We start from the raw sequence: 10746 nt of genomic DNA, 5'->3' as shown, positions 1-10746 counted from the left end.
TATTCAGCCACCTCTGAATATCTTCCAGGCCCCCAGTAGGAGTCGGTCATCAGAGGTAACATTTCAGGTGCAGACGCACACATAAAATATACAAAAATACCCCCCAAAATTCATTGAGTCGTTGTCATTCAAAATCCATATGAAAAAGTCCATTCATAGGTAAGTCTATAGAAGTCCACACGAACCTCATAAATGCTGACAAAAAATGTAAATATAAGTTCTTAGATACAGACCTGCGTCCTCATCATCCTAACGGAGAATTTCCTACAGCACTCAAAGCTTTCAGTAGAGCAACTCATTTAAAGTGCATTGATGAGTCTCCTAGTCCCGGCGAAAAGCAGCCCATTCGAAACGGTTTCAATTAAATTTTTATCGAGGTCAAGACAAACCACTAATCCACATTCAAATAATTCCACAATACTGCCCGACCAACACGTTGGCATTCACTCACAAAACTGGTTGTGACTGCTGGGATCTGCAGACTTGTCTATTCACTTGCTCTACCAGAAGTTTTGAGTATCAAGAACTTACATTTTTTTGGTTGGTATTTATGAGGACCGTGTGGACTTCTTACATAGACTCATCTCTGAATGAATTTTCTTCAATGACCTTTTCATCTGGATTTCAAGCGGCAATGACTAAATGAAATGTTTTGACAAATCCTGTTTGCGGTTATTAAATGTTTTGAAAATGTATTAATTTTGGTTATGACGCTTTTTGTGCATGTTGCCTAATTATATAACCTGGGGGTTTTGCTGATCAGAGTTATTACTATCAGCAGTTCTACCCACGGCTGTTTTTTACTAGAATTTTTTTTTAAATTTAGCCACATCTTTTCATTTTGTTCAAATCTCAGCATTAGCTCACTGCCCAGTGTGTATCACAGAATGTCCTTGTCTCACCCAACATGTGAAAATCATAATTAGCCTACCTTAAGAGCAGATTGTATATATTATGCATGTGCAGAAAATTCCTGTTGTTATGTCAATTTCTAAATGTTATAGTTGCATGGACATGCCTTAAAAACATGTGGCTGAGAACACTCAGAAGGGTGTCAAAGGAATGGGGTGTTCCTTCAGTGCCTTTATACTGTGTATCTATTCCCCCTGTTGGGGAGAACAAACTGAAAATTTGCACATAATAGAATTCAGCTTGGTGGGACAACGTGACACTCTGCTTGTGCTTAGAAGCATTTACTCTTTGCCCCATGGCTGAACTTGGAGATCCCTGACTGAAGTTAATTAAAACTGCTGATTTAAGGAATGCATAATGTGAGCAGCAGCCCAGTTGAACATATGAAGCTGCCTTATACTGAATCAGACCTTTGGTCCATCAAAGTCAGTATTGTCTTCTCAGACTGGCAGCGGCTCTCCAGGGTCTCAAGCTGAGGTTTTTCACTCCTATTTGCCTGGACCCTTTTTTGGAGATGCCAGGGATTGAACCTGGGACCTTCTGCTTCCCAAGCAGATGCTCTACCATTGAGCCACCGTCCCTCCCCTGCTCTCCAGGGTCTCAAGCTGAGGTTTTTCACTCCTATTTGCCTGGACCCTTTTAGTTGGAGATGTTGGGGATTGAACCTGGGACCTTCTGCTTCCCAAACAGTTGCTCTACCACTGAGCCACCGTCCCTCCCCTCTCTTGAGACAGATGCTAATGTGCTAGTTTGAGCAGAGGGCTCCTGCTGTCTTTGGGGAAAGGGCCTGAAGTGCCTCATTCCTAAGATACCTCGGGAACTGGGCCAGCCCATCCCAATAGGCAGCAGAGGCACCTATTTGGACTGGCAGGTGTCCAGGGGCTCTAAGTTTATCAAGAAAACTCTGTAGGGAAAACTTGGTTCCCTGTTCATGCCTGCTCTTGGGTCAGGTGATTTGAAGTGTGGTTGAACAAGTTCCAGTAGTTGTTCCTTTACCTGCCATTGATTTGCAGCAATTAGCAACACTGAACAGAAATCTATTCGCCTCTTCGGAATTAATAAAATCTTATTCCAGTGTAAGCCTCTGTGAACTAGAATCCCCTGCATCTTGTGCAAACAAGGTCGTGGGTGATGTTGTTAAAACTCAGTGGTGTGAAAAGTTTCATCTGCTCTTTGCTGCCTAACAAAACGAAAGAAGAGAGGAGCAGGCCAAGCCTTTGTTTCTGGCAAATCCTAACGCAGTAGTATTATGGAAAGCCACATCCACAATTACCGCCAACACAAAGAGCCACATTAACTGCCATCCTTGGCACATGAGGCCTTCACCTCAGAGAGGCTCACAGCTTACCTGTTCTGGCAGTGCCGGTATTAAGGTGAGGATTGCTCGCTAACCATAAGCCCCCCTAGAGAAGAGCACCGCCAGCTTTCCCGTAACATGGAGTATGTGCCTGATCCACTGCTTATCACTGCCCTAGGGGGAGCAACTGTGCCCTGTATTTACATAGCTATCTGATTGCAGCCTCTTTTCCCACTGTGCTTGTACAAGTAAATGTGAAACTCCCCTCCCTTTGGAACGCTTGCTTCTACAGATCAGAAGAAAAGAGCTGTAATCCAGAAAACCACTGAGAAGGAAATACGAGCCCAAAGGCTCAGTATTCATATAACTCTGCAAGGGAGAGGCCTTGGCTCAGTGGCATACCATCCGCTTTGCCTGTCGATTCAGCCCTTGGCATCTCCCATTTAAAAAGGATCAGGTCAGAGGTGATGTGAAAGACTTCCGCCTGAGACCCTGGAGAGCCCCCACCAGTCAGAGGAGACAATATTGACTATGATAAGCCAATACTCTGATCTAGTATAAGGTGGTTTTGTGTGTTCTGTGGCTGCAATATGCCGAAGAGGGTATAGCTCTCCTTCCACCCAGTCCAGCAAAATCTATCTGCTTCTTACAGGCCAACTTCCCTTCAAGGAGCTCTGGGAAGTGTAGATGGTTCCCTCGTTCTTGTATGGGATTGAGAAAGTACAGAAAGAAGTACTTTTCTCCCTTTCTCACAATACAAGAACTCGTGGGCATTCGATAAAATTGCTGAGCAGACAGGTTAAAACGGATAAAAGGAAGTACTTCTTCACCCAAAGGGTGATTAACATGTGGAATTCACTGCCACAGGAGGTGGTGGCGGCCACAAGCATAGCCAGCTTCAAGAGGGGTTTAGATAAAAAATATGGAACACAGGTCCATCAGTGGCTATTAGCCACAGTGTGTGTGTATATATAAAATTTTTTGCCACTGTGTGACACAGAGTGTTGGACTGGATGGGCCGTTGGCCTGATCCAACATGGCTTCTCTTATGTTCTTATGTCCTTGCAACAATCCTGTGAGGTAAATTAGACTCAGAGACCAACTGCCCTGAAATCAGTCAGCGAGCGCCTAGCCAAGCAGGGGTTTAAGCCCAAGTTTTCCTCCAGCCACCGCACCACACTGCTGACTGGATGCCATTTCACTATCCTCTCCCCTCCCTTCGTTATCAGCAAATAGCAACCATCTGCATTAGACAAACAATCTGCTGATAACTTGACTTCCAGTTTGCTCTTTCCAAGGCTAGAGTTTATGAGCTGTTTTGCCACCGGGCTGACTTCGCTGCCGCTGCTGTGTTTGTGTGTGACCTTCTTGGCGGTGACCCCCGCCGTCTTCTGAAAGTTGATTACATGCCCAAAGCCTTGGTGCCATGGTACAGCCTGGGGGTAATGACTTTGTTGATACTGATGAGGGCAATCCAGAAAAGGCAGTTAGCCAAGTCCGCAGGCCGCCTGGCCCCGGCTGGCACCTTCATTGAGAAAACCCTTCTGAGGGCCACGTGGTGGCCCAGCCAATGAGTTCAGGACTGACTTGTTTTTCAATGAACTGCTGCTATTTGCAGGGAGGTCAAGGCCACTGATGGGAGGTGGGGGGTGGCTCAGTCACCCACAGGAGCCTTATAAGGCAGAGCTCAGCCAAAAGGGGGCAGTGAAGCAAACAGTGCTGGGAAGCCTGCACTAGTCTCAGGCGTGAGCAAAGCATCTGCCCTCTGAGTGACTCCCTAGCTGTGCCATCACAGAAATGCAGTATGAGAAATGTCAATGCCTTGACAGCCAGAATGCCATCCTCTATACTCTCCTGAGCCGAGACCAGCGGGAGAGCCGCAGCCCTTCCCAGCAGCGCTGTCTGTGCCAGAAACGCCGCACCGTCTGCCTCCAGACGCCTCAAGTCACCTGCCGAGCAGCCTCGGATGTCTTGGTGAAGACGGTCAGCTTTGTGAAGAATCTCCCTTCCTTCCAGCTGCTCCCATGGGAAGATCAGCTCCTGCTCCTGAGCAGCTGTTGGGCTCCCCTTTTCCTCCTTGGCCTCGTCCAAGAGATGGTGACCTTTGAAGTCATAGAGACCCCGGCTCCCAGCATGCTCAAGAGGATCCTTCTCGATGGCCAGTGCAAAAGGCAGGAGCTGCAAAGAGCTCAGCCCACCCTGGCCAGTGTCCAACGTCTCCAGTGCAGCTTAAACAAGTTCTGGAGCCTTGACCTCAGCCCAAAGGAGTATGCCTACCTGAAAGGGGCTATGCTTTTCAACCCCAGTAAGTACCATACCTTCCTGCTTTTTCCTAGAAAACATCACAAGCTTTTTGTGAATAGGATTGGATATAAGAGAAAAATGGGCGTGTGGTTTTTAAGGTTTCATCCATAATGTTCTAGCAAGCAAGACTTGCCTGGTTGCAGCCCCCTTGACAGTGGTGGGAAATCCCAGTTTAAAATCTCAGAGTCAGTTTCCTGCATGCATTCAGCTGCCTTATATTGAACCGCACTGAAAGAATCTATCATAGGCAGTACTAGCTGGCAGAAGATCACCAGAATGTTGGACGTGGAGCTTTCATATCTCCAGCTTTTTAAATTGAAGGTGCCAGGAACCGAACCTCAGACCTTCTATATGTCAAGCAGTTGCTCTTACCACTGAGCCAGAGCCCCTTGATTTCTTGTCGAGGGGAAAATACGCTTGTATTAAAGTAAGCAGATACCGAGCAAGTGCGCAGAGGCCAGCACACCAAAGGTGGCGCCAGTTTCAAAGCAACTGCAGCATCTCTGCTTTCAGCTCCCACTGACTCCCAAAACACAGAACTGTTCTTTCTTGTGGCACATTTATATAGCTCCCTTTCCAACTGATTTTGATTCACACCTTGCATTTAGACTGGCCAACTGGCTATTGCGAGCTGCCATTTCAGTTATCCAATAGTTTGCATTCAGTGGCAGAAATCCAGTTGTGCAGAAGGACCTTCACACTGTAGTGATTAGGATGCCTGACTAGGATCTAGGAGACCCACGTTTGGTGTGGTTAAGTGTGCGGACTCTTATCTGGGAGAACCAGGTTTGATTCCCCACTCCTCCACTTGCACCTGCTGGAATGGCCTTGGGTCAGCCATAGCTCTCATAGGAGAGCCAGTTTGGTGTATGGTTAAGTGTGCGGACTCTTATCTGGGAGAACCGGGTTTGATTCCCCACTCCTCCACTTGCACCTGCTGGCATGGCCTTGGGTCAGCCATAGCTCTGGCAGAGGTTGTCCTTGAAAGGGAAGCTGCTATGAGAGCCCTCTCCAGCCCCACCCACCTCACAGGGTGTTTGTTGTTGGGGAGGAAGGGAAAGGAGATTGTGAGCCGCTCTGAGACTCTTCGGAGTGGAGGGCGGGATATAAATCCAATATCTTCTTCTTCTTCACGTTTGAATCCCCATTCCCCTATGGAAGCTCACTGGGTGATCTTTGGCCACTCTTGCACACTCAGCATGACTTACCTCAAAGGGTATAAATATCTTAATTAACAGTGCTTAAGTCTTCAAAAGACAGCGCAGTAACTTCTGTTGATACCCCTCTCCCTTTGCCCCCGCCTGTGCTATTCCTGAAGCCCTTCTTACTCCCCAGAAACAAAAACAGGGGTCACAAACTTTAAATGAAACGAAACTTTGAAAAAGATAGTATAGATAATTAAAATCATTTTCCCCCGTAGTATGTCCCCCATATTTTGTAATTACAAATGGATACAAGTGCCTTTCATGCAGTATTTGTATCCTAAACTTTCCAAGTTGCTGAAATATAGTCAGTCTTTCTGCGTCATTTTATTTTGCCCTTTCTCCAAGTATTTTACAGCAGCATGCCCTTATTCCCCTCTTTCCATGTGCAGCGTGGCTCCAATCCAAATCGAGTATCCACAATTCACGTCTGAATGTTACATAGGATGGGGGCGCAAGAGCAACCTATGTCGTTTGTAACATATGAATCAGACATATGCTTCATTTTTTTACTGCTTTTGGTGTCGGCAGGGGAGTGAAGATGCCTCCTAAATGACTCCACTATTTAGAGTTTCTGTATGATTCCGGAGTGGTGTTGCTGGTGTCCCATTCAAACCACTTAGAGGGCTAGACTCACTGAACTTCAACACTAGCTTTCAGGCTGCAGGGACAAATTGTATGAAGGGAAAAAGATGTGAACTTCCCCAAACACGCTTCCCTTTAAACCACCCCTGCATCTGCTACCCAAAGCGAGGAAGTCATCCTGTAATATCACAGAACTACACATGCTGGGGGGGAAATCCAGGCTTCCAGAGGCAGGTGAGGGATGCACGTGTAGCAGAGTGCAACTGGGCTCACCTGGTGAGGTTTGGGGTGCGCTCACAGAGAAACATGGTATTGAATGGGTAGTCAAGAGGGTAGTCAGTTTGTCTCTCAAGACTTGTGTGTGCGGCTTGACAAGCCAACGGAGTATCCACATCGCACAGGTACTGCGAGATCTCAGGGCTTTTTTTGAGCAGGAACGCAGTTCTGGCTGGCTTGGCATCGGGGGTGTGGCCTGACATGCAAATAAATCCCCGCTGGACTTTTTTCTGCAACAAAGCCGCGTGAAACAATGGTGACATCAGGGGGTGTGGCCTAATATGCAAATGAGTTCCTGCTGGGCTTTTTCCCCCCTACCAAAAAAAAGCCCTGCAAGATCTGATGCTATTTCTCTAGGGTGACGCGGCAGGACAGGAAGGAAAGCATCTGTAGCAAGTTCCTTGGAGCTTGACCGCGTTTGGGGCCAACTTGTCCAATCCTGGACTTCTATGTGCTCGTATGACACCTTTCCAAATTAAGACAATTTAAAAACTTTTATTTATTCATTTACTGCCCCGCTTTTTCTCCAATCGGCTGAGTGCCAGGTCGCTTACTGCAGCATTCTTCCTTCCTCCACTTTATTTTCACAAAAACCATGCTGTGATATCGGTTAGCCTGAAAGCACATCACTGGCCCAGCAAGCTTTCACGGCAGGGCAAGGATTCATGTCCAGTCATAATCCGATGCTCTACCTACTAACGCTTTCATTCATTACTCTTTTATTTATACATTTTAAACACACCATTACATGTACACCCGATAAATGGAATGTATGGATTGGGCAACTGACAGTTAGCTAGGTCAACGTGGTTCAGTGGTCTGAACGTCTGACTTGGATCTGGGAGACCCAAGTTTGAATCCCCAGCCTTCCATGGAAGCTCATCGGGTGACCTTGGGTCAGTCACTTTCTCTCAGCCTAGCCTGCCTCACAGAGTTACTGTTCTGAACAGGATGGGGACCACTATTTTAAGTCCCTTTGAGTCCCCACTGAAACTTGGCTCACTACACTATAATAATAATAATAATTTTTAATTTATATCCCACCCTCCCCGCCGAAGCATGCTCAGGGCGGCTCACATAACATAATATAACATAAATACAGCATACAGTAATAGATAATAAACAAACAAAATACCCCAATTTATATTATTACTTTAGTTAAGCATTAAAACATCAGTAAAACAATTTAAAACACAGATTAATTTGGTGCTACAAATACCACATAGCTTGCATAGTGATGATATAATACTTCCACATTAAAAAGCCAGCTGGAAGAGGATGGTCTTACAGGCCCGGCGGAACTGGTTAAGGTTCCGCAAGGCCCGTACCTCTTCTGGTAGCTAGTTCCACCAGCGGGGTGCTGTAACCGAGAAGGCCCTCTCTCCTGTTGTTTTCAATTTGACCTCCTTCGGCCCAGGGATTGTCAGCAGGTTTTGCAAGCTAGATCAAAGCACGCTCTGGGGAACATATGGGGAGAGACGGTCCCTAAGGTAGACAGGTCCTTGGCCATATAGAGCTTTAAAGGTAGTAACCAGCACCTTGTAACGAATCTGGTACACAATTGGCAGCCAGTGCAGTTCCCGCAGCCCAGGCTGTATGTGCTCCCACTTAGGGAGTCCCATTAACAGTCTGGCCGCTGCATTCTGCACTAGCTGCAGTTTCTGGATTCGGCACAGGGGCAGCCCCATTACATTACAGTAGTCTAATCTCGAGGTGACCGTTGCATGGATCACTGTTGCCAGGTCATCGCACTCCAGGAAGGGAGCCAACTGTCTCGCCCGTCTCAGATGAAAAAAGGCAGATTTAGCAGTGGCCGCTATCTGGACCTCCATTGACAAGGACGGCTCCAGTAGCACCTTCAGGCTCTTGACCCTGCGCAGTTTTCAGTGGCGCACCATCAAAGACCGCTAGGGGAATTTCCCTTCCTAGACCGCCACGGCCCAGGCACAGGACCTCTGTCTTCGCTGGATTCAGCTTCAACCCACTCAGCTTGAGCCATCCTGCCACGGCTTGCAGCGCCTGGTCCAGATTTTCTGGGACATCGCCAGGCCAGTTGTCCATCAGTAGATAGAGCTGGGTGTCATCAGCGTACTGATGGCAACCCAGCCCATACCTCCGGGCAATCTGGGCAAGGGGGCGCATGTAGATGTTAAACAACACCGGGGAGAGTACCGCCCCCTGAGGCACCCCACAATGAAGTGGGTATCTCTGGGGATTGAGAGGATTAAGCTGCTCCCCACACAATCCTGATCCAGATCAGAGCCACACAGGGCTATAGGGTGAGGTTATAAGATACAAAGAAGACAACTTCCACAGAATGTCAACATAGATAAGCTCTCGTGTTTACTGATGGGCCCGTGTCCACCATATCCTGAGAGCAGCTCAGGATCCTGTTCATGTCTATGCAATGGTGCTTACTGCCCGAGGTGTTACATTAATACAAAAAAAACCCCTGAGTACACTTGAATACATTTTGCGCCTTGTCTGTTTCCAGTATCCAAGGACTTGAATTATTTGAAATGTTAGTCGAGTCCCTAGCTCAGCTGGACTTTTTCTTCTCTCTTTTCTCCCCAGACGTGTCTGGCCTCAAGGCCTCTGCTTACATCGACAGCCTCCAGCATGAAGCCCAGCGAGCACTCCAAGAAGTCCTGGTGCTTTCCCATCTGGAGGACAAAGGCCGCTTTGCTCGCGTCCTGCTGATAGCGTCTACCCTGAAATCTATCCCCCCTTCACTCATTACTGATCTTTTCTTCCAGCCAGTGATTGGCAACACAGACATTCTGCAGCTGTTGACAGAAATGCTGGTGATGAAATAGGTCTGTTGGCCATGACACCTTGAGTGAGATCAGCTTTGGGGCTTTCTACATTGGGGCCTTGTGTTTTACACTGAAGCTATGCAATTTGGGGCATGGAATGGAACAGAAGATCTTAATCATGGCTGTCTTGCACAAAGCATCTATTAACCCAGTCCTGTGCTCCTGCTATGTTGCTATATTGAAAAAGTTAGGACAGGTAATAACAGCTGTGTGACAGTGCCCTGGCATGACTTAGAATCCTGTGTCAGTGTCTATCAGCAAGTTACTACCCTCAGATGTGAAGTACAGGCACTTCACACTGAGCAAGGCAAGCTGGCAAGGCAAACAGCTAGGACACATCTGTGTCTGTCTCTTCATATTTAAATTTAACAGCTGTAGTTCCCTCCTCCCCCTCCAAAGAGAATCCTGGAAAATTGTATTTCTGGTGAAGCTGTTGCAAATTCCGTGAGAGAGCTTTCACCCCTCTTCACAAAACTGTGGTTGCTAGAATTCTCTAGTGAAAGTGATTCCCATTTTACCAGCTTGACTCTGTGGTTTAGATATGTCTTCAACTCTCTCACACCTCAGGAAATTTTTGGAAAATGTAAAAGACATTGGAAGTAGATTTAACTAAAGAGTTCCTCAAGAAACTTCCTCTGGATCCAAATACTCAGTTCCTGCCAAAGTCAGTGAAAACAAAAGCATTCATTTTGAGCTGTGCTATTGCTGCATCACATGCTGAAAGTGATTGTATTGTGTCTTAAGAAGGGAAATCCACCATAAAACAGCAATTCTTGGAACTATTTTGTTAGGCTTACTGGAACAAAAAAGTGCCCATAAGGGTCTCCAGAACACCCTTCCCACCCAGCTGAGTCCTCATACATCCATCTTTCAAGGAACATGTAAGGAAAATAATCCAGAGTCCAAACTTGCCAAGGACGTCAATGCACCTCTCTTACTCAGACTGAATTCTAAGTCTGCATGCAGATATCCCAAGAAAGAAATCTTCAGCTTGAGTGTGCTCAATCTGAAATAAGTATTCAACAATTGCTTGAAATGACATTATAAATTGCTGGGGAAGGAAATGCTGGTTCCTGTTATCCCATGTTCATCACAGAAAGCATTCTCTAACCTAGGCCTTTGTTTTCTCCAACTCCAATGTAAAGATGTGTGTTGCCGAGTGAGGGTGGTTTTGCCTCTACCCAGGGAACAGTGGTGGTGTTCACTGCACAATCCTTTCTTTATAGATTTTGTGAGTTCTTTATAGACTTTGTGAGTACTTTTCTGTGATTTGTATGTAGCAATAAATGTGCTTTAAGTTATTATTTTTTTAACAAAACAAATAAAATATTTAGTTTGGAAAATGGCTCATGTT

The 10746-nt window shown here is 46.5% G+C and overlaps 1 protein-coding gene across 1 annotated transcript; it reads left to right on the top strand.

The window, feature by feature from the left end:
• Window positions 1-3889: 3889 nt before the first annotated feature.
• Window positions 3890-10735, top strand: NR0B2 (nuclear receptor subfamily 0 group B member 2). The gene is made up of 2 exons (XM_060257900.1): window positions 3890-4514; window positions 9151-10735. Exons 1-2 carry the CDS (start codon window positions 4007-4009, stop codon window positions 9390-9392), a joined length of 750 nt encoding a protein of 249 aa, XP_060113883.1. The 5' UTR covers window positions 3890-4006; the 3' UTR covers window positions 9393-10735.
• The last annotated feature ends 11 nt before the right edge of the window (window positions 10736-10746 follow it).

The sequence above is a fragment of the Heteronotia binoei genome, chromosome 17 (genome assembly GCF_032191835.1).
Source record: "Heteronotia binoei isolate CCM8104 ecotype False Entrance Well chromosome 17, APGP_CSIRO_Hbin_v1, whole genome shotgun sequence".
NCBI lineage: Eukaryota > Metazoa > Chordata > Lepidosauria > Squamata > Gekkonidae > Heteronotia > Heteronotia binoei.
Note: the sequence above shows the minus strand (reverse complement) of the source record. Positions and strands in the feature narration are given on the sequence as shown.

Excerpts from the sequence above, each read along its gene's own strand:
- NR0B2 (XM_060257900.1), top strand. The coding sequence starts at position 4,007 with ATGCAGTATGAGAAATGTCAATGCCTTGACAGCCAGAATGCCATCCTC. Across the intron at positions 4,515-9,150 it reads GGCTATGCTTTTCAACCCCA|ACGTGTCTGGCCTCAAGGCC; the intron begins GTAAGTACCATA and ends TTTTCTCCCCAG.